This window comes from Epargyreus clarus, unplaced genomic scaffold (genome assembly GCF_041222505.1).
Source record: "Epargyreus clarus isolate Ecla_fem2 unplaced genomic scaffold, WU_Ecla_fem_2.2 ptg000026l, whole genome shotgun sequence".
Taxonomy (NCBI): Eukaryota; Metazoa; Arthropoda; class Insecta; order Lepidoptera; family Hesperiidae; genus Epargyreus; species Epargyreus clarus.
This window is the reverse complement of record NW_027332233.1, coordinates 9,376,393-9,399,320: the sequence shown is the minus strand read 5'-3', so window position 1 is coordinate 9,399,320 and position 22,928 is coordinate 9,376,393. Positions and strand designations below refer to the sequence as shown.

Here is a 22,928-nt window from a genome sequence, read left to right as displayed (position 1 = left end):
ACTCTATCGATCTGTTTTGTTAATCTATGCATATGTACAACATTTTGCACGGTTTCTTTAAATGTTATATATAAAATAAGTACAGATAAGCAAGTGTTTATCTTGAAATAAGTCTTGAATGGACTTGATGGAAAATTCATTGAAAAAGTATACAGTAGTAAAACTAAAAAGAATCGAAAATTGGTTTAAATAGGATAAGTGTAGTTTTAGATATATATACAATATTTTCGATTACTTGGTTATTAAATTTCATGATGGCGAAACGTTATTTTACGAGAAATACTATGAAATATTATTTTCATGGCCGATAAAATATTTCATCCCGACTACAGTACCTTCTCAGCGCGTGGTCCAACGTGCAACTGGTTGCTTTTTGTTATTTATGTCTAAACCTAAAACTACGCGAACGATGTCGTGAATTCGGTTAGCTTAAAATATCTAGCATATTTCAAAGTTTAAACTTTCGCTGTAACATTAAATTAACTAACTCGATATTAGGTAGTCTAAGATTTAAATCTGGGAGTCCCGATTGATAGACCGAGTTTCAATAACTAGTCTATCCTTATTCACTAGGCTATTCCTGCTCGGATAAAACTATAATAAATAAGAATTATTTTTATAGCGATAAGCTTATTATAAGTAAATTGAAAATCGAAGCAAAAATTATCAGCATGCGGAGTTAACTAACTGGATATTAGGTAGTCTAAGATTTAAATCTTGGAGCCCCGATTGATAGACCGAGTTTCAATAACTAACCTATCCTTATTCACTAGACTATTCCTGCTCGGATAACATAAAACTATAATAAATAAAAAGTATTTTTATAGCGAAGAGCTTATTATAAGTAAATTGAAAAGCGTTCGTAGCAAAAAATATCAGCATGCGGAGTAACCGGCTCTACATACATAATATTGATGCCGCGAGCAATTGCTTTACAAATAGGCGGCATGCATATTGTTCTCAAAAAGGGGAAGGTATAGTCTTTTATTATAATATTAAAACAGCGGGTTTAGCGGTTATTGTTTGTTTAACTTTTATTTATTTAACGATTTGCTGCTAATTTTATGTAGAAAAGATTATAAATAAGAAAACAAATAGAAATATAGAAAATTATGAGTAAAAAATAGGTTTAGCAACATTTTGCCTTTACTTCAATATGCCTTTTAATTTTTAATCCTAAATATATGTAACATACATTAAGTCGAACCTCATTTTGCAACTGTAACTTTAATTTACGAGAAACTGCATTAGAGATATTTTCTAACGCACAAAAGTAGTTTTACAATGTAACCGGTAGTTGTTATAAAAACATAATTATTTTCTCTGTCAATGCAAGCTGTGTTCCTTTCGACCGGCTCCTGATGAGGTTGCAAACTAGTGACACGAATAAAAGGATCGATTAATTTCTATTTTTACCTCATGGTTGTGCCGCGCGACTTGCGCATTGACTGAAATGTTACAAACATGTATGTATGTGAAGGTGGTGGAACCCTTAGTGGCTCGAGTCTGGTGGCACCACCGCCACACTTATTTCTGGCTGATCTGTGTGAATAGTAGTGCTATGAAACGCTAAAGGGAAGATACTCTTATCCGAGCCGTTCCAACTTAGTCCTCAAAGGGAGTAACGCATTTCAGGTACGGCTTTAATCTTATCTTTTTTTTTTGCTGACGAGGGGGAAACCTTTTAAAGGTATCCGACGCCGTGGAAGCAACGACGGGTTATGTGGGACTTTTACCGCACTAAAACCCCTCCGGTGATCGTCCTCAGCCCTGCGTAGAGGACTCCGGGATCTCCAAAGGAACGCAACCGGATCCCTATTAGCACGTTCCCCCGTTGGGCTTCGCCCAGGTGAGCTTGACGCTCGCCACACCGTCTGATGTACATACGACGGTATGCGACCACACATACTGCCGTCCTTCCCGGGGCCGCTGGCTGGGCGGTTCGAGCTCCCACTCTTGCCACTCTTATCTAGGGTTGATTCAAGATGCCCTTGGGCGGTAGTAGCTACTTACCATAAGATAGGCTACTAAAAAAAAATGTTTAAAAAATAAAGAGCGTCGTAGTCGTTATTCCCAGAAACAGTTTTGTTCCAGAGAAATACTCTCATCAATGAATGCTAACCTTATTTCATCTTAATTTATCATTAATTGATTCGAAGTGACTTAATTACTTTTCGAATAATTAAATAGTTACCTACCCTGGTTGGCATAAGCCCTCCAAAGTTACACTGGGATTATAACGTATTAAACTTTAAAACATTAATACAATTTGGGAATCTCTACGAATTGACATATATACCTAAAGATAAAATGTTATCTTAGGACTATTAAGGATATTACCGTAAATATAATGAAGGAAAGAACATGAACACCCTGTGACTGTTCTATTAATAATTATTATTTGAAATTAATTGGTGGTAAATTAATTTACCTGAAGGTGGTAGAACCGTTTGTGACTCGACTCCGGCGGCACCAGCACCACACCTATTTCTACCTAATAACAGCAGTGTTAGGCGCTGCTGTGTTCCGTTTTGAAGGGTGTGGTAAAAAAACAGAATTGGTAGCGGCGCATCTGTGTCGAGCTCAGGTAGGAATATCTAATCCTATCTGGGGTTGATTACAGATGTCCATGGGTGGCAGTAGCCACTTACCAGGTGGACTGCATGCTCGTCTGCTACTCTTATATTATAAAAAAACAATGTAAAATAACGCCATTTATCAAAAAAACGTGTGGAAGTTTTAAACAATGGTCATTACCATAAGGTCGATAGGAGTTCGTAAAAGGAAACTATGTATGTCTAATGGGGTAAAATGCAAACTACCAACCGTGCGATCGAACAATAACATTTTGCGAGTACTTTTAGTACTAGTTTCCGTGCAAGCAGGTTGCAAGTTACTCAAACGGGTCAGTTTATAGTAAGCTGTACTGTAACGGCACCAATTCCACACATCGCTACAGGGGCAATAAATCTTTTTCAGGGTAATCGACCGCTTAATGGTATATTGAAAAGTAAAGATTTGTTTAATGTACCTAATTTCTTTTGCATAGTTTGACGACGATCCATATGGACGTTGGGTGTGGACGTGTTCATTTTCATGCTGCCCTGTCATACCCTATACCAAATACCCTATACCAAAGTATATTATTTCGTGGGAACGACAAAAATCGAACAAATATTTTAAAAGCAGCTTTTTAATTACGTAAAACCACTACGAGTCCACAAAACTGTCATTTCGAAATTCCAAACAGATTCTTTTGTATAAACAAGTATTGTATATGCATAAATCTTAATGAGAAAAATCTTTGTCAACTATTCATTTTATCTTCAATTGTGTCTTTTAGAAATTGGAAAACATTAGCCTTGTTTTCGCGGGTTAATCACAGAAATGGTAAGGTCTACCTACGGGAACTGTAGTTTATGGAGGGTTAGGCACATTAAAGGCCACAACAATGGCTTTGTTTCGCCTCATAACCAGGCAGAGTTCCGGAGTAATACTGAGATAAATGAAATAACTAATGTAACAAACGATGTTGCGAGATTTACTTGTATTTTACACTAACCAGTATACGCCTAGGGGTCGAAATTCGACCATAAACATTATTAAACTTTTTTTGACGACAAAAAAAGGAAATCGATTCACGAAAAGAAAAAACTAAATATCTATAAACGCATATGATGCAATCGTGTATATATGTTTCGCTACTCTCTATATGTTTATTATATTGATTTTAATACGCTAATGCTTACTCATTTGCTATGAATTGCTAAGAACTCATACGTTGCGGTTATGGTGTATAATTATTATTACTCATATATAATAAAATCATCAGGCATCGTTAATGATCAGTTATATCTTCATTAATTAAGTACCTGTATAAACCTACATAACAATCTATAAATAAATAATCTTCCAATACTTTTCCAAATTAGTAGCGAGCATTGCAGAAAGGGCAACATACTTTAAAATAAAGTTACACTTGCTTAATGGTCGTTACCTCTAAGTATCTGGGATTTAGTATAATCTTTTATCGCAAAACACACTTTGATATTATATAAGGTCAGATAATGCAGGTATTTCATTTCTGATTTCTCATTTCATGAAATAATGTTTCAACAGAACTCTCGATTGTAATTAAATATTTAAATCATTGGAGCTCAAACTGAAGAATCGCTGATTTCGTTCTGTATAGAATTTGTACAAAACGATTTGGCCAGCTATTATTTCAATGTTGACTCTAAGTATAGGTCAGTTGGCCTCACCAATGCTATTTATTTACTTTGCTCGGCCACTGTGAAGCTTCTGTAATTGCAATACCAACGGACTACATTTACCTACTTTTTTACACCACTTAAATATAAACAAAGCTGGGTTTCATCGTGCTACGTATATTACTACGTATATTATTTTTTGTATAGTTTCTACCCGCCTACGACAGAAGGGTTATATTTTTAAGTATGTACCTAACGCCTAATTTGGTACAAGGCTGTCGCCTAAACGGTTTGATGGATCTCAACATAGGCATCAGAAGGAGGCATCGTAAGATTCATCTTGATGACGCAAATTATATTGGGTTCATTTAAATTTAAAAAAAAGTCTGAATTGCGTTGCGTCTTTATTTTTCTTTTATCGGCACGGCATACCTACGACACTTTTACGTAGTCGGATTTCTCGTTTTTGAATACATGTGACTTGTTATAAAGCTTTAAGATTGGCCCAGTTTTTACGTATTACACTTAACGTATGCGCTTCGTAACTGGAAACAAAGAGCATAGTGCATAATAGCTTAACATTTCAGAGCTTTTTAAGGTGTAACCCCCTTCGCGACAGAACTTGTAAGGCTTCAATATAAAATGAAAATAAAGGCTAAAAGACGAAAGGTTTCCCTGGGCAGCGTGTAGCAAGAATACGCGGTGGGTGTGGTGAAGCTCAAGTTACGAGAACAGCTGCCCAACTGTTGAGCCGCGGCGTCACACACTGTAAGCAGAAACGAATTAGGGGTTGTTAAAGTTTTCACTTGTATCTAGTATCTTTCATGCAATGTTACTTGCATTTGTTTTTATTTATGAATCTATTGATGATTAGCTGAATGAAGGACATGGACAAATTTAATATCGCTCTCTGTCTAGCTGCTCAAAGTACATGTACGTACCATTATTACAATGTTTTTTTTTATTTGGGAATTATGAAAATACTATATGCACAGATAAAATATTTTGCCCGTTTCAACTCATTAAAACGCAACCTACATTCATAGAACACGTTGATTATTGACAGCCACAACACCTCCGTTAAAAGATCGGTATCGTTCTATTCTTACGAAAGCTAGTAAGTACACTATATTAACGAACGTTATTTATTTATTGAATTAATTACCCACCTAAGAAACAGTGTTTACAATGATTTTTTAATAAGCTCAAAGGATACATTCCAACTGATTTTAATATTACGGGTAATCACAGGTAATAAGTTTGTTTATCTGAAGTCACCCCGTGAATTAAACTTGTCTTGCACATGATGAACGTACTCGTAACATAACAACGATGGTCTTTCAATAATATTTCAAATTCAATCTATGTTAATACGCAACATTTCCCAGAAATAAAAAATTTAAATAGCCTTTTGAGGCTCTCACTATTAGTATGTTAGTGGTCTCCGGCATCAGGGCTATTAAACGTGCCATACCCGTGAGTCACGTAACGGATACGCTGCTTACTTCGAAATTGATGTCTGTGCTTGATGCATTCCACTTATTAGTATGCTTTACTTCGGATCCATTGATCCTTTTTGACGTAATACTCTCTGTCGGTAATGTATTGGATAAACTATTCAATATTATTTGTTAAAATTATAGCATTTTTATGTGATAGGAGGATAAACTCTTTTTTCTCGTAGATTGTACAAAGCGCAAAACGTTTAAATCTTTTTGCATAACGTTGTATTCCTTTAATATACTTAAACGAATCTCGGGAATTAAACCTTTTTATCGGCAAACATCTGCGTACCGGGACCTCGTATAAATTAAACTCGGTTATGAGACTCTCCGTAACAAAAACTTGAACAAAACTGCTATCATTGAATAAGAAAACATATCTTTCTTTATTAAAATAGAATAATTTACCCTTAGCGTCTTAATTAAACGTTGCTACAATTTTTGTTCTGATAAAATGGAAACTTATTCTTTTATGGGGCTTTTATATTTCCAACTGTTCACCAGAAATGGAGATGGGTTAGTAAAGTTCTTTGTTTGTAACTCTTAACGATACGGGGGCATCTGATTGATTGAAATCCATGCAATAAAGTTGCGACTTAAATACTTTAACGGTTTGCTGCTGTGTATAGGCGCGAACGCTGGCACGATGCCAGTATGCCGGCCGTGGTGAACAGGGTTGACACTTATGCTATAATGTATAGTACTGTATATAGTGTGGTCCATTAAACTATATATTACAGTAACATAAAGTACGAAAGCTACCATTTCTTCATTGATAATTGAAATTTAGATAGATCAGTCAAGAAGTGCGTCAGAAAAGTGCTCGCCGGTTGCGGTATTATATCAGTCAAGTCGGCGTTAAAAAAGGTCTTCAGTATGTTTGTATGTATGTGTTATGTTTTTACTTAAGCACTTTATTTTATCAGTGATTTTATAAGAAATAATAATTTTCTTTAAAATAATGTTGGCAACCCTAGTTGTAAGGGTGTTCCGCGGTCAGGTATCTGTATACAGATTGATCACTCACGTGCTTGTAAATATGTACATTAAATTGTTGATGTTAACATAGATTTTATAGATCGATATTTAAATAAAACAGTTTATCGTTCAATTATCAAAACCTATGTTTAGGAAACTGCACCGACCAAGTAGGTCAGATACTAAATAAATAAAACAGGTTAAATAAATAAAATTTGGAGAGATCTCGACCAGACTCAACAATTCATACTATTTATAAAGATATATAGTTACATCAAGAGAACCTACACAAATCTAAATTGAAGCAAAGTAGACTCATGTTTACTTATTCTTCACTTTGACAAGTATTCATGTTATTTATCTCACCAATGAAATATTATGTAATGTTTAGCTATTGAGATAACAAAAGTCTTTTTATTATGTAAGAATACCAATTATATACAACTCCTATGTAAAACAGTTATCAACATAGGCACAAAATTTGCAAATACTCAATAATTTCATTTGGCTGTCATTATATTACACTGATTACTCAATTTTTTGAGTAGCTCAATTTTCACCCAGCCAATACAAAAGAGAAATATGGTAATATCCAATTTAATGATTAAATGTAAATAACTACTATAAGTTTGCTTAACTTAGACAGCGATGGGTAAAGCGATAACTGCGGCACCACTTAAATGCCATTCATACACGAAAGCACGCGATCCGAACCAACATTGACATCTCACACCTTTGCGACTTTCGGTTCTATGAATGCGATTAATCGCATTATTTTAATAAATCGGATTTTTTTATATGTTATAGAAGTTATAAGGCGGAAATAGATGTGGTGCCACCGAAATCGAACCACGAAGTGTTCTGCTTTAAAACCTTTTTTAAAGTAAAATATGATGGACCTAATCTAAAATACCGTATGGTTCACAGAACAATTTATTAATAGATTATCACTTTGTTCTAGGAAGAGTCAGGAGACCGAAACTGCTCATGCCATTGCATTTGTCACTGCGAAATGCCATTGTAGAGATTCACATGTCTGATAAAATAAGTACTCATATTGTTTTCATTATAAGCGCAGCATTTAATCTATGAAATCTATACCATAACTTATATTATGAAGCAGAAAGATTTGTTTTTTTTTAAACTACTGGACTGATTCTTAAAATAATTATATTTTACCATTCGAAAGCTACAGTATCCCGAAGTATTATAAGTTATAATTACGCGGTTACTTAGCTTAGAACCGCGGGAGCTCATAATTACACAATAGTAAATAGACCCAGTAGATTAAACAGGACGTGGGTCCACATACGGCCGTTGACACTCCTTATGCCAATAATGTAAAGTGGTCTTTGAAGTATACTATCAGTCAGCTAATCATCAGTCAATTGATGAAGATTGACTTTGGCTTCTGCGGGCCATTGATGCGAAACTTCCTTGTCTAGCAAGATATCAAACTTTTTTTTATTATAAAAAGTAATAATGTACAATTCGAATTATATCTAAAATATGTATTATAGGGAATATATGTGAGGTTTAGACAATAGTCCACCGCGCTGGCCAAGTGCAATTTGGTAGACTACACACCTTTCTTTTAAAAACTTACAGGCGTGCAAGTTTCCTCGTGATGTTTTACGTTAGAACAAGTGATAATTACCTTCTAATCGGTGTCTGAGTGATGTTGTAAGTTAGTTTTAATTTTCATTATAGTTTTCTCTGCCTTTCAGCAAAATTATTTTTAATAGGATGATATTCAATCTACGTCTAGTACAATAAACACGGTTCTTATTTCAGTCTCGTATGTGTGAATGTGGTGTATGCTCGTTTTATTGTCGAGTCTTGAGAAATTTTCCAAAGTGTCGTTGAAAGTGTTAAATGAACAAACGCGTGATGTGCGACAGTCGCGCTACTGTTACGCAACCAAACGTTCATAAAAGGCGGCTCATTAAAGCTTATTATTTTTTACCCTATTCGAATCGACGATAAATCCGACCTTAGGTACTTTGAATAGTAAAAATATGCACGAAACTGTATTTTGAGGACGATAGAACGCTTGGTTTGTTTCCGGAGGCACCAACACTTCACCTATTTTGCCTTATATGTTATACCAGGGTTGCTGTTGTAAACACTCAGGTTTTAAACGAAAGTAAGGAAGATACACTTGTCTTATACAAGACCTCCCAATTTAGTCTTCAGGGGTAACAACGCATCTTTGACCGTCCTCATCCTAATGACTATCTGAGGTTGACTAGTAATTTCACAGGCAACGGTGGCCACCTAACATCAGGATGCTTCTGTACTACTTCTATATAATAAAAACCTACGGCAGTTAAAATACAATATTTCACGATAATGCTACGCCATTACCGTGTTGTATGCGTTGTTATCTTATCACACTTATCTAAGTTGATTACCGTACTAAGTCACTCCACTGGTGTCATCATGATCCACATATGTATGTCAATCAAACAAAATTATATAGTTCGCTTCACAGTAAAATCCTTGTACTGGTTAAATGATGTAAAATGTAATACAATGGGACAAAAGAAGCTAGGTACTTCCGTAACGTACCTAACGCTTTGGTTATATGTTATGAATAGTAATGATTGTAAATCCAGTGTTCGTCCAGTAGTCAAACATCGACCACAAAATGTATGGAATCTAAGAAAAACATTTGAATTTGCATTTAAAAAAAAATTAAAGATAAAACTAAAGCTGATCTATAGTTACTGTTATCAAACCAAAAATAAAAGAAAACAGTGGCCAAACAAAAGAGAACTAGTAACTCGAAAAACATTATCCCCTGTAGACGGGTAAAAAGGTACTGAACTGTTTTGTCTGCCCACACTGATGGGCTTTCAATAACAGCTACTAAATTACTATTAAATACTGTATGTCACATTTATGAATACTTAGAATGTTATATAGATAACTGTACGAATAATTTAAATACTTAAACCAGACCCTTCTCAAGCTCTCCAGAACAATTAGTCTGCAATACTAATCTTTTGTCTGGATGGCTTCCACCCTCATACATGCAGCGTATATCGAGGTTCCTCCAACATTGCTGTTTCCGGGGTAAATAAAAGAACCTGTGTAATTAACGGTACAAGAGGCGTTAATAAGAGCATAGGGTGGGAACTGGGAACACATCCACCGTTTTTTGTATGACGTCGTGTCACGTCATTAGGTCGGTCGCTTCATTTAATCAACGAGTGTGAATAACAACCGCTTCATTATAGGAGAAAGACAAAAATGCATGTGAAACTGAATTTCACTGAAAATAATAATTACTATTATTGCTTAATATGAACAGACAGAAGAATAAATAGACTCGTTAGATATTCGCCTTCTTAATGTAGGGATTCAAACATTGAATAACAGGTCAGGCACACACTTCTGATTTTTACTGGATTTTTTTGAAGATCGGAATTCTGTCGCCTGCTTATTAGAAAACTAATTGTCTTCAACTAATTAACTTTAAATTAGCAGTGATAGCCTAGTGGTTAAGAAACGCGGCCTCTCGATCGAGGGGTCCGAGGTTCAAAAACCCAGGGCACGCACCTCTGATTTTCAAATTAATGTGCGTATTAGAAATTAATTATCACTTGCTTAAACGGTGAAGGAAAACATCGTGAGGAAACCTGCATACCTGAGAGATTTATAAAAAAAAAAAAAAATATCTTAAGGGTATGTGAAGTCTACCAATACGCACTTGGCCAGCGCGGTGGACTATGGCCTAATCCTTCTCACTCTAAGAGGAGACCCGTGCCCAGCAGTGGGACAGTAATGGGTTGATGATGATGAATTAACTTTAAATTAAAGGTAAATATCGGGAGATAGGTCTTATGTAGGTTTTACATGAGCCTACGAATTCTTAAAATTTCAAATGGGTGTTATTCTACCAATAAGCACTTGGCCATAGTCCACCCTTAAGCTTCTGAAAAGAAGCCCGTGTCCAGAAGTGGAACAGTACCGGAAGGACGACGTAAAGTAACAAACTTATCTCTTCGACCGATATTACTATAAATAACATTCAATCTGACATTATCATTACGATCTTTTGTCTTTAAAAAACCCGTAATGGAATATGTTGTGTAAGTATATGTGATACTTATACTTTGTCAGCTTCTCATTAAAATATAATTGTCCTGTACATTGTACCTCTTGCTTCATAATTAATTAACGCAACGTATCGTAACTTAAGTTGGCTGGGAACAAACGACCGAGCGAGGAGACCCGTCGAACAACGGAAAAGGTAAACTTTTTATTTTAGACGGAAGTCCTCAATACCTTACTGTAGTTGTATTTAGATACGTAACAGAATATGTAATAAGGTTGCCATGTGAGGAATGTTTTGTTTACCCACTTTTCTGGCGTGAGACTCTATGAAGGCAGTGTCTTTTTACTTATATTATTATGTTGTGTTTCTATCCATGTAACTATGATATAATTATGTTGATGTTCCTCTAATGATGCATAATTCTATAAAAACTTATGATGCTATATTCAATGCAACGTGTATCATGTGTAACGTAACCATATGTCATGTTATGAACGGGATCATCCTCTTTTGTTGTCTAAATTGAGGTGGATATTCAGACAATATAGTAAAAGGACAAATACATATATCAATGACTTATTTTATGTTGCATAACATTCTAAATTTGTAATATTTTTGATAAATATAATAATACTTTTCTTTGACGACGTGGCCATGATTCAAAAATTAAATTTCAATCTGTACTTAAGTTCGTATTATATGATATGACGAGCTTAAGTAGCTACATCTAAAGTAAATTCTCTCTATCAATCGGCCCTCCTAATTGACATAAGGAAACCGATGTCCCGTATTAATCCAAAAACAAATGGTCACAACAATCATGTAGCTACTCTAACGCGTTTCTATTTCAATTTTCCGAAAACTCAATAAAGACGTACCATCAACCGGTCGCATCGCAACACGTGTTGACTGTTGCTAACTGGGCCAGCTTTACTGCAGTCAATCAATAGCGCGTAAAAACTAAACAAATTATACTTCCCGGTCAACTACTTCCTCGCGTATACCACGCGGCAGGTTCGTTTTGTTCAGTTAGATCGTTGTAAAAATAAAAATGTTAGTTTTGTTGCAATTGAATTAATAAATTTGTCAACTAAACTAAAGCAATATTCACAGTGGATCAACACACGTTTGTATTTTTATGAATAGTAATCGAATACGTGTACAGTGAAAGGAAAGTCATGAATTTTGAAAAGTTTGTATTTCATAGTTTATCTGAAAAACACTCTTACTCTCAAAAAAAACCTGAGTTAATTAAAAGTTATTAAATAGTACCTAGAAAAAAACATGTTTTATATCATTAACGCCGTTGTTCATTAATCATACTTATCTTTAAAATTTCATCTTCATCATTCGGTGCACGGAAAGAACTGCGGAATACTAAAAGGCCAACTTTATTGAAGTTTTATATGGCCATCGTTAGCAGCAGTAGCAGATTAAACGTTGAAGTTCAAGTAACAATAAGAATAAACGGATTTAAGAGTATTTACTTATGTAATCTAGTATGATACGATTAATATTTTTTTATTTAAAAAAGTAATAAAAACATTAATAATTATGTACGTTCCTTAAGAATACCGAAGAGACTATTCATAGCGTGCTAACTGCCATTATTTTCCATTTAATCATTTCCTTTTTAATGCGACTTGAACCGCGTTTACTTTTTTATCTTAGTTATTGTTAGGCATATAATTCTTCGCTAGGGAACAAAAGGGCTTGCGGTAAGATAGATACTATTGTCGGATTGACGATGCCGTGACGATCCCTTCGGACACATCGGCAAGGTAAAAAAGATCCATCTACTAAATCTTGCGTAAAATCTCTATAATATGTTACAATCAAGCCCATAAGGTGGGTAAGAACATTCCTTATAGTTTGCTTGCTATTGAAGGGAGAAGGTCAATCAATTGGCCTAATACAAGTCATTTATCTATTCAGAGAATATTTTTATATGTATTGTAAGGATAATAGTCCTTTGGAGTACTGCAAGTTTCGTGATTAAATAAGGTTAGTTTAAGTTTGAGGAAACCAGCACAGTTTCATAAAATCATACGATTGAAATTATAGACTAAATTGGCTATAACGGCAAAATACACAGCATGAAAATTTTACGTAAATGTATGAATTTCAGGTCACTGGTTTTTTCCGAAATACAATGTCGATTACTTGTAGTACTGACAATAAATGTAGGTGATAGTATACAGGGTGAATTTTTAAAACGGGCCTTCAGGGCCAAATCCGAAACTATAAGGATTAGCGAAAAATGCTGAAAGGAGTTACGAGGCCGATTTTGATAAAAACTAAAACTGCATCATTACTTTTTTAAAATATTTTTTTCCTTTGCCGGGAATCGAACGAGTTCATTTTGATAAAAATGACACCTCTATATTATTCCACTATCTGATAGTGTCGCTTATAAGGATCAAATTCTGGGAAGTAATGTTATGTGACAAATTAAAGGAAAAGGAAAATTTTGAAGAAAATACGTATTTTTCCATACATTGGTATACTAATCCTTAAGGATTATACATAACAAATGATTTATGTATAGTTCTTTAGAAACAGACATAAGTCATACCATTGAAGAATTTGTTGGTTAATCAAATGATTATTCGATGTTATGACTATGACATACGGCTTAGTATGAGAAAGTAATAGTTTGGCAAATAAGTTACCGCCGTTTTTGGGATTTATTTTTAAATGAAAATAGATAACTGATTAAATAGTAAATTATTATTGTTTGTTGTTTACAACTTCGTTTCAACGTTAAATATGATTTTCTATATCTCTTTTTTTAGTAATCACTCGGATTTGACTCTAAAAAGTAATTCTCGCAAATTGTCAACTTTACATCTGTATTAAACGAAACTCCGCCCATAGCAAGTAAATCTTTTTTAATGGTCCTAAAAATAACCTTAGCTAAGTCGGACATAAAAATATAAATTATTGGGAAACAAAACGTCCATTTCGAATGATTAGAAACATTGAGCCAAAATAAATGTTAATACACGAAATGTTTAAATTGATGAATGGCGGGAACTTAACTGCCAAATTAATATGAAAAAATATGTATTTTCTTAAAATTGAGGCTTTTCCTTTAGTTTGTCATTTATCATTACTTTCCAGATTTTGATCCTTATAAGCAACACTATCAGATAGTGGAATAATATAGAGGGTGCATTTTTTTTCAAAATGAACTCGTTCGATTCCCGGCTAGGGAAAAAGTTATTTTAAAAAAGTAATGATGCAGTTTTAGTTTTTATCAAAATCGGCTTCGTAACTCCTTTCAGCATTTTTCGTTAATCCTTATAGTTTCAGATTTAGGCCTGAAGGCCCGTTTTAAAAATTCACCCTGTATATAAATACATACCTTCAAGTGTCTTACGATTGCTTGGCGACCGGTCAGCCTAGAAGCACCATACACTACACTCGTGTCCGAAGGTACCACCATTCATGACGAAATCTGAGTCATGACTGTCTGTTTATGTAAATAATGAGAGAAACGTCAATAATTGAAAATATTGAATTTATACCATTTTAGTTTTTACTATTTCGGTCAGTCCGAAATACTAAACAGAAAGTGTTTGATGCTGCCAATTTTAAAAAGACTGCCAAAATTGCCCAAAATTTCATTTTTTTAATTTTCTACCCTATATTCGGTATAATTTATTTAATTATTCACGTATGCAAACCTTGGTGAATAATAAAGCAAAGTACAAGTGCAACACCATAACGGACATTGAAAGTATGGAAGTGCATTGTGCGATAACTTAATACAATTAGGTATACCATAATTGGATTAAAATGCAGCGGAGCCAGTTTCAAAGCAATAAAGCAACACGACACGCAACATACTGATCTAATCTGACATAACCTATTTTATGACTTCATGAAGGCTAATGACCTTTTAGCTATTACAAACCAGCTTTCGCTCAATAGCCTGCTACCGTGCACCTGGTTGCACGGATTTATTAGTTCCTGCCAAAAAGCCTTGCAGATATTTTCTAAGTAAATCTCAGGTCTGTGACGTATGCATAAACCTAAATTACTCTTTAACTGACAAATATAGCCACAACCGCGAATTGACACAAAAAGTTCATTTCCGTAACAATGGCAGGTAATTCTCAAGACCCTGGCTCCGAAAATATGACAAGTATAGTCGATGCGTAAGCGTGTCAATATGCCTAATCACAGCCATTATACATAAGCTGTGCATTACCAAACAATACTGGTTAATGGCAATATAAATAAATTATATCAGTAGTAATGGTTAACTTTTAAAATTATCTCACAAGCTCATAAAGTTATAGTGTCCTTCAATTTTGCATTTGCTTTTTTCCTTCATTCACGAGTTCCGTAAACTATCAGCCTGTTTGCCTTTAATGAGTGTTCCTAATGATCTTTAATACTCTTCATAGTGTACCATACAACGAATCCTTTTAAATCGTATCTGAAGTTCTTAGTATTTAGAGGATGCTAATGTAACAGGACCTTTTTCGATAGCCGGACGTGGCAGCGTACTTTTACTTTTTGGGGTCATTTGAGCAGCCTTCAAACGATTTGTATCTCAGCGGATTCCAAGCGACTGGGCACCGATCCGATATGAAGTTTAATTCGGTCAACGAGCCTCCGAGTCGCAATGGTGTTAGTGGCTGATTCATCTCAATTGAATGAGCAGACTTCTTAATTAATCATACTTTTTTCATATTTCTTTTCAAACGGTGACTCACTGTTTTAATGGGAGGCAGTGTTGCAAGAGCTTGTTGACTAACAAAGTAATATTTAAGTGCATAATTACACTACTGATGAACCCTACTATAAATATTTCAATAGTTTAACATAAAATACATAAATTAAACCCCTTAAAAGTTTATAAACACACAGTACACTTATGCACTCCTAGAAAAACAAAATGTACTTCCCCTTACGAATGCCTGAATATATACAATGTAATATGTATATTTAAATATCTTATTATGATTTCAGCACAAATGCAGCCTCCGCGGTTTAGTATGCAGCCGTCGTCATCAAACAGTATAGTCAGAGAAGGCACAACCAAGATATTGCAATGTTCAGCTATAGGTAAAATACGTTAAATTACATAAAAATATAATTTTAATAAGTAAATTGGCAATACAAAAAATATATATTGAATAAAAGTGCTTTGGAACTCTGTCCAAAGCTATAAAACGTCCAGAAAGTTATTTAAACTTTGAACTTAAAACTTAAAGTTTTCCATAACTTGTTCTTAATTTTTATACCTTCTAAAATGCTTCTAGTTGAATTTCGTATAAATAAAAGCAGTTAAGATTTTTTTTAATAATTGAATATTTGCAGGTATTCCTCAGCCTATGTACAGGTGGCTAAAAAATGGTGTTCCCCTCGGTGACTACTCATCCGAATTATTTTTTAAAATCCATAATACTCAACGTCAGGATGCCGGTGCTTATCAGTGCATCGCTAAGAATGACGTAGGAGCCATTTTTAGCGAGAAGAACAACATAGTCGTGGCTTGTAAGTAAATCTAAATTAAACATTTCTGTGACTATGTTATTACGACCTGCATCCTAAGTTCAGTCGTAAAAGTAACATAGATTATTCTTTGACTTTTGGACATGATTGAATTTATAGTGTGTATTTATTATTATGCGTTAAACATTTTCAACAATAAATATAATCTGTATGTATTACGTTTACAGATATGGGCGTATTTGAAAACACCATAGAAAAAGTAGTCACCGTAGAATCGGGTAAAGCAGCGATACTAGAATTTCCTTACATAGAGTCCGAACCGCCGCCGTCGGTAGTTTGGCAAGATGAGAATGGAGTCAACGGTCATCTAAAATATGACCAAAAGTATGCCATAACAGACAAGCATCAACTCATCATATTATGTGCTTCCCAAGATGACGAAAGAGCATACAGGTTCGAATTTAACTTTCAATATGAATTAACAATATAACTAATTAACATTTTTACATGATTGCAACATTTTATTTATTTTAGAGCGCGGGCAATAAACACACAACTGGGCAAAGTAGAAAATAGTCCCTACATACGACTTACCGTTTACGGGGATGATAACAAAGAAATCGCCCCCGAAATTATCATAAAGCCAGAAGACACGAAAATTATAAAGGGCCAGGAGTATACCAATTTATATTGCATTGCCAACGCCAGACCACTTCATGAGCTGGAAACTTTATGGTTTAAGGATGGAGTGCTAATAGATCTAGCTGGTATTACATACGATTTGAATGATCAGTGGAATAGAACTTTGAGTTTGATCTCAGCTAACTTAACTCATACTGGGCAATATACATGTCAAGCTAGATTAAAAACGGGTGGATTTGCAACAGTGACTGCTTCAGCATCTGTCACTGTATTCGAAAAACCCGTAATGTTGTCAAATTTCAAATTTGAAACATACGGTGAATTCGGCACATCGATAACTTTAGAATGCAATGTGCAAGGTATTCCAATTCCGGGAATAACGTGGTATAAAGACGCAAGGAAAATTGCTAGCGTGGGGGCGGATGCCGGGGAACCCGATAATGCTGACGTGGATGACGGCGGGGGCAGGTACAGGGTGGAATTAGACCGGTCACTCGTCATCAATAACTTGAAAATGGAGGACATGGGAATATACCAATGCATCGCCAGCAACGAAGCTGGTGAATCTTCCGTGTACACATGGCTGAAGATAAAAAGTAAGTGAATTTTTATGATATAGATAAAGGAAATAATACGTAATGATTACAAATTAATATTCGCTAATATCGTACAGTGAAGGACAGTAGGCGATTACCACGCAGTCACATGAAGTTAATAAGAATGAGGACCTCAGATAAAAAGTCAAAAACGTTCAAATTCGATACCGGCAGTAAGAGAATTAATTTGTGTATTTTATTGCACTCGTCTTTTATGATTATCACCTAGTACTTGATTGCTTTACCATTGTTTTATTATGGGAATTCACGTTGCCTTCACATAGAGAATTTTAATGCCTCTTTACAGTTAAGATAATTAGGATGTTGATTTTTTGTTACTCGACGCATTATTTGTAGTTAATATAGAAGTTTACCAGCTCTTAATTAGTTTTTATTATGTGTGGTTTATTTTTATTAAGCATGTGTAGTATAAAATTGATTGTAACCACAAATATAAAAGCAACAAAAATATTGTAACGTTAGTTCAAACATTTGTCTATTTGTTACTTTAAAAATAATAATAGAAATTCATAGTGTTCGTCTGTAGACCGGAATGCAATTTTAAGATTATTTTGCTTACAATTCAATAAAAATAAGTATTATAATATTATTAGCAACAACATAATTATTTAAATAAAGTTTAGTTAGATGTAAAACTTTATCGTAGCTAATCAGGTTTTTGAGTACGACTGCAAAATTCGCACAGGTGTCCAATATCTGCATGTGAATGGTTTATTGTGAATGCTTATCGTTTGTAATATGAAATCATTATTATCAAGAAATAGTTAACGTCCAATTACAAAAGATAAACATTCTCATGAAATGTACAATACCTACAGACTTCAAATTCTGAATGTAAACTTTTCCTGTTCACGATAATTTTTAATAAACACCCTTTGTAACTATATAATAAATTCTGGAAGAAAGTTAATTATTTCTACTTTTCAATGAATAATAAAGTAATTAAACGAATAAAATATAAGCACATGTAATTACATTACATTTTGCATCCAGAAAACATTACAGTTACTTACTTTGTATCTACAATGCATGCGTGTGACTCACTAATACGTCGATATGAAAATTACAATCTCACGAGTGTCGAGTGTTTACTAACATAATGTTGAGCGCAAATATTGCGTGCGTTTGAGTGCATAGTGTATAGTGTAGCGCTCATACTAACTCGATGTGTGGCTCGTAGCCTCCCCGCCCATAATGCAGACGCCGCCCGCCAACCTGACCGTGCTGGACGGTAAGGACGCCACCATCGCGTGCCGGGCGATCGGCGCCCCCACCCCCAACGTCACGTGGTACTTCAATGGTAAGTTATAACATTGTTAGGCTATGAGCTATAAAGCCGTACACAGAACAACGGTTATAATAATAAAGTATAACTATGCAAAATGGGAACAGTAAAATTTTAATAGTAAGCTGTTTTTGGTGGTACCAAATTGGTACTACCAATCAACAATAAAGTGAGATAAATTACTAGCTAAATATGAGGTGTCTAATTACTTCCATCACCCCTTTATTTTATCATAACAAAACATGGGAGGAATTCTATAAAAAATCGAATATTTATGCGCCCTTCCGAACATGCATCGCTTTTCTATAATCAACCGTTACCAAGATAATTGTATAACCCATATATGGTGAAACAGTTTATCAGGCACAAGAAGCAGTCTATCTTTGGTAATATGTGATTGCTATCAACTATGGATTAAAATTTTAATTACACATAGGTAAGCCTGCCTGCGGCCGGAACTAGCCACTTAACACGAGGTGAATTATATGCTTGCTCGCTACATAATAGACAGGAATTCATTTGAAATAGCAAGTTATCTAAAGGTGCAGTGGAGATAATTGTTTTTGGCAATTGTTAATAAATAAAAACAATGTAATCAATATATTATGTTACATAAAGCGAGTCCAAAAAGCAAAGAGAAATGCTGAAAACACGAATACAACGTATTATAATAAATATACAAAGAAAAGTGAAGTACAAATGTACATATTATATGTTTTACACAAGTAACATTTTGTTGTATTGTGTGTAAAATGTTGTAAATAATAATATTTTTGCATATTCGTTGTAAAGTACTCTACCTGTTAATAAAACACTCTGTTATGCACATTTTTGATAGAATATAATGAGCTTTATTAGTATTGTATTGCAGGTAACTTTTTAATTGAATGATATAATTTTCAGATTCTCTCATCATAAACTTGTCGGGAAGACTTCAAGCGCTAGAGGAAGGAGATTTATTAATAACAAGTACTACAACAGCTGACAGTGGCAAATATACATGCATACGAGCAAATGATGCAGGAAACGTTTCTGGAGAAGCTTATCTTACCGTTTTAGGTTTGTTCTGTTCTATATATGCACGTACGAACGTCATCTGTGTCCTTTAAGCTAACCATCCATTAGATACTACCGCTCGAGCAATAGTTATTAGAGTTAACTTGTCGCTTAAACTTCTGAACAGTTGCTTAAGTCGCTGCCGCCTGGGATTTACAATTTATTGCCTTAGCAACTGACGTGCAATACATATTTGATTTTGTTTGAAAAACTGTTTACAGATGATCGTTTAAACTACGAAATAATCGCCAAACAGTGTGACAGTAGTTTTTAGAGCCGCGTTAACTATTTATTTGATCTAACTACTATTTATTTGCTCAAGGAATGGTCAACCTGAATCAACTGATGGTTATAGGTCATTCTGCAGGTTCGCGATCTACATTTACATGTATGATAAGTAGCAATATAGCTCACAATTTAAGGGTAACTTATAGGCAAAATAAACTTTCTAACTTAAACAATCTAGCACAGCATATATAGCATATATAGCACAGCATATATAGCACAGCAATATAGCACACGATTTAAATATTACTTATATGCAAAATACATTTTCAACATTCATACATCCGGAATCGCAGAACATAGATTGTACATAACGTGGAAAGCCTTTGTTTTTCGATCAACGTTTTATTAGTTATCGTTAAACTCGAATTTAAATCTTCGTTTTATATTTGGTATTTAATCCCAGTATTTGTTTCAGTGAGGACTCAAATCATCGCACCACCAGTAGACACACGAGTTCTGCTCGGTCACACAGCGACACTCCAGTGCAAAGTTTCAAATGATCCCAACGTCAAATACAATATTGACTGGTTTCATAACAAACAGTATGTATTTTACCATAAAATATTTACTACTTAGGTGATGAATATATAAAAATACGTACTCTTAACGCTCATGTACGTTACTAAGGAACACCTATGCATCCACCCAGCCAGTCAAATGTTTCACGCTTTTAGAGTCTACCATAAAAATATCTCTGTCTATGTACTCTACAGTTATCTGTCACTCAAGTTTTAAATTTTCAAAGAAAAAAAGTTAGAAAAGTAATTCATATTTATTATTCATCATTAGAAAAGTTCTTGTTACGCAGATGCGTTGTAGAAGTTCAAACATGGTGTAATACTTACAAGATAGCACCTGTTAGGTGTTTAATAAATCAGGTTCATAGTGAAGTACTATAAGTGCACTCGAAGTGTTACAAACATAGATGTAACACAATAAATATTTTCAGAGCAATGACCGCCGGTTCACGTGTGTGGATATCTGCGGAGGGCGCGCTGCAAGTGCAAGCGGTGCGCGCGAGCGACGCGGGCGAGTACACGTGCGTGGTGACGTCACCGGGCGGCAACCACACCCGCCACGCGTTCCTCTCCGTCATCGAGCTGCCGTTCTCGCCGACCAACGTGCGAGCGGAGCGCCTGGACGCGACGCCCCAGCGCGCGGTCAACGTGTCCTGGACGCCGGGCTTCGACGGCAACTCGCCGATACAGAAGTTCATTGTGCAGAGACGAGTTGTGCCTGAGTTTGGTAAGTGTTATTTGGCCATTGAATATTAACGTCTCGTGACCTACAAGTTTTATTTAAAAGGGTTATCTTAAGTTAGTCTTAATGCTCAACAATATCCATGTCAGCCTACCAGACAAGAGTCCTATTATCTGCTGAACTGAATCTTTTCTATTTCACATTGTTCCGTTATCGAGCTACCTTTGTATGTATGACTCTGGCACTTGCAACATCCCTAGTATTCAAGTATTCTAGTATATATAAGTGTTAATTATTTGCCTAAATTTATAAATTTAATGTTTATATTGCAGGACCAACACCAGACCCACTATTGAATTGGATCACAGAACCTATAAATGTTTCTGCTTCTCAACGTTGGGTTCTATTAACGAGTTTGAAGGCAGCCACATCGTACCAGTTTAGAGTATCAGCAGTGAATACAGTCGGTGAAGGACCACCCTCGGATCCTACTGATGTTTTGACTTTACCCCAAGAAGGTACGATATTTTGAATGAACAACATTCTAATAATATGTAATACGTTAATCATTAAATGTGTAATACTAAGTTCCATTTTTCGTGTACAAAACTTGTATAAAAATATTTGTTGTCTGTGAGAACCAAATCTGTTTCACTTCGTTGCGTTTATTATGTATGCACATATTTTTTTATGTCCAAAAACATCGTTTTACAAATATCTTCTTTTTGTAACCAAGCAGCCAGTGACTTTATATGCTGCCAAGGTATGGGAAAAATTGCAAAACTGTATTATGTCCTCTTCGTAAATAAAATGTTTCTACCATTAAAATTAGTTTGAAAATATTTCTTATGATGTCTATACAATTGTTTTGCATGGTTCGCATTATTATAATTTACTATTAATTAGCGATTATGCATTATTTTAAATTCAATACAATTATAATTTCTAATGCGCATGCACAAACACTATAAAATGCATGCAAGACAGAACATCTTAATTGCATCCCATTTTCATAATTTTCGGGAATGGATGATAATGATATATGAATTACAGCTCCATCCGGCCCTCCATTGGGATTCATGGGATCAGCGCGCTCGTCGTCAGAAATCATAACTCAATGGCAACCGCCTTTAGAGGAACACAGGAATGGTCACATACTCGGATTCGTTATCAGATACAGGCTGAGAGGTTACGATAACAGTCCCTGGACATACCAAAACATTACGAACGAGGCGCAAAGAAACTACTTAATACAAGACCTGATCACTTGGAAGGATTACAATGTCCAAATAGCTGCGTATAACGACAAAGGCGTAGGGGTTTTCTCGGATAGTTACACGATAAAGACGAAAGAGGGCGTGCCCGAAGCGGCACCTGATAATGTTCACTGCGAGCCGGCCAATTCTACTTCAATAAACGTTTCGTGGACGCCGCCGAATCCACAGAAAATCAATGGTATTAACCAGGTATGTGAAAATTTTGTTTTTTCATACTTTTATCGCCGGTCATTAGCTCTGAGTTGCAAATATATCGTAAAAGACTCCGAATACCGCGGGCTATCCAGTGCGTCTTTGAGTGAGTATTATTAGAAAAAAAACTTGTTGTTTGCATGCTTTA

General features: G+C 35.0%; 1 protein-coding gene across 2 annotated transcripts in view; it reads left to right on the top strand.

Annotated features, from left to right (window-relative positions):
- Positions 1–22,928, top strand: part of sdk (sidekick cell adhesion molecule) — a 54,093-nt gene that overhangs the window by 9,903 nt on the left and 21,262 nt on the right. For both annotated transcript variants that reach the window (XM_073087815.1, XM_073087816.1), the window contains exons 2-11: positions 15,738–15,833; positions 16,089–16,265; positions 16,451–16,676; positions 16,758–17,461; positions 18,663–18,782; positions 19,671–19,826; positions 20,527–20,653; positions 21,061–21,356; positions 21,644–21,829; positions 22,365–22,777. In XM_073087815.1, coding sequence (XP_072943916.1) covers positions 15,738–15,833; positions 16,089–16,265; positions 16,451–16,676; positions 16,758–17,461; positions 18,663–18,782; positions 19,671–19,826; positions 20,527–20,653; positions 21,061–21,356; positions 21,644–21,829; positions 22,365–22,777 — 2,501 coding nt within the window. The remainder of the gene's footprint in view (positions 1–15,737; positions 15,834–16,088; positions 16,266–16,450; positions 16,677–16,757; positions 17,462–18,662; positions 18,783–19,670; positions 19,827–20,526; positions 20,654–21,060; positions 21,357–21,643; positions 21,830–22,364; positions 22,778–22,928) is intronic.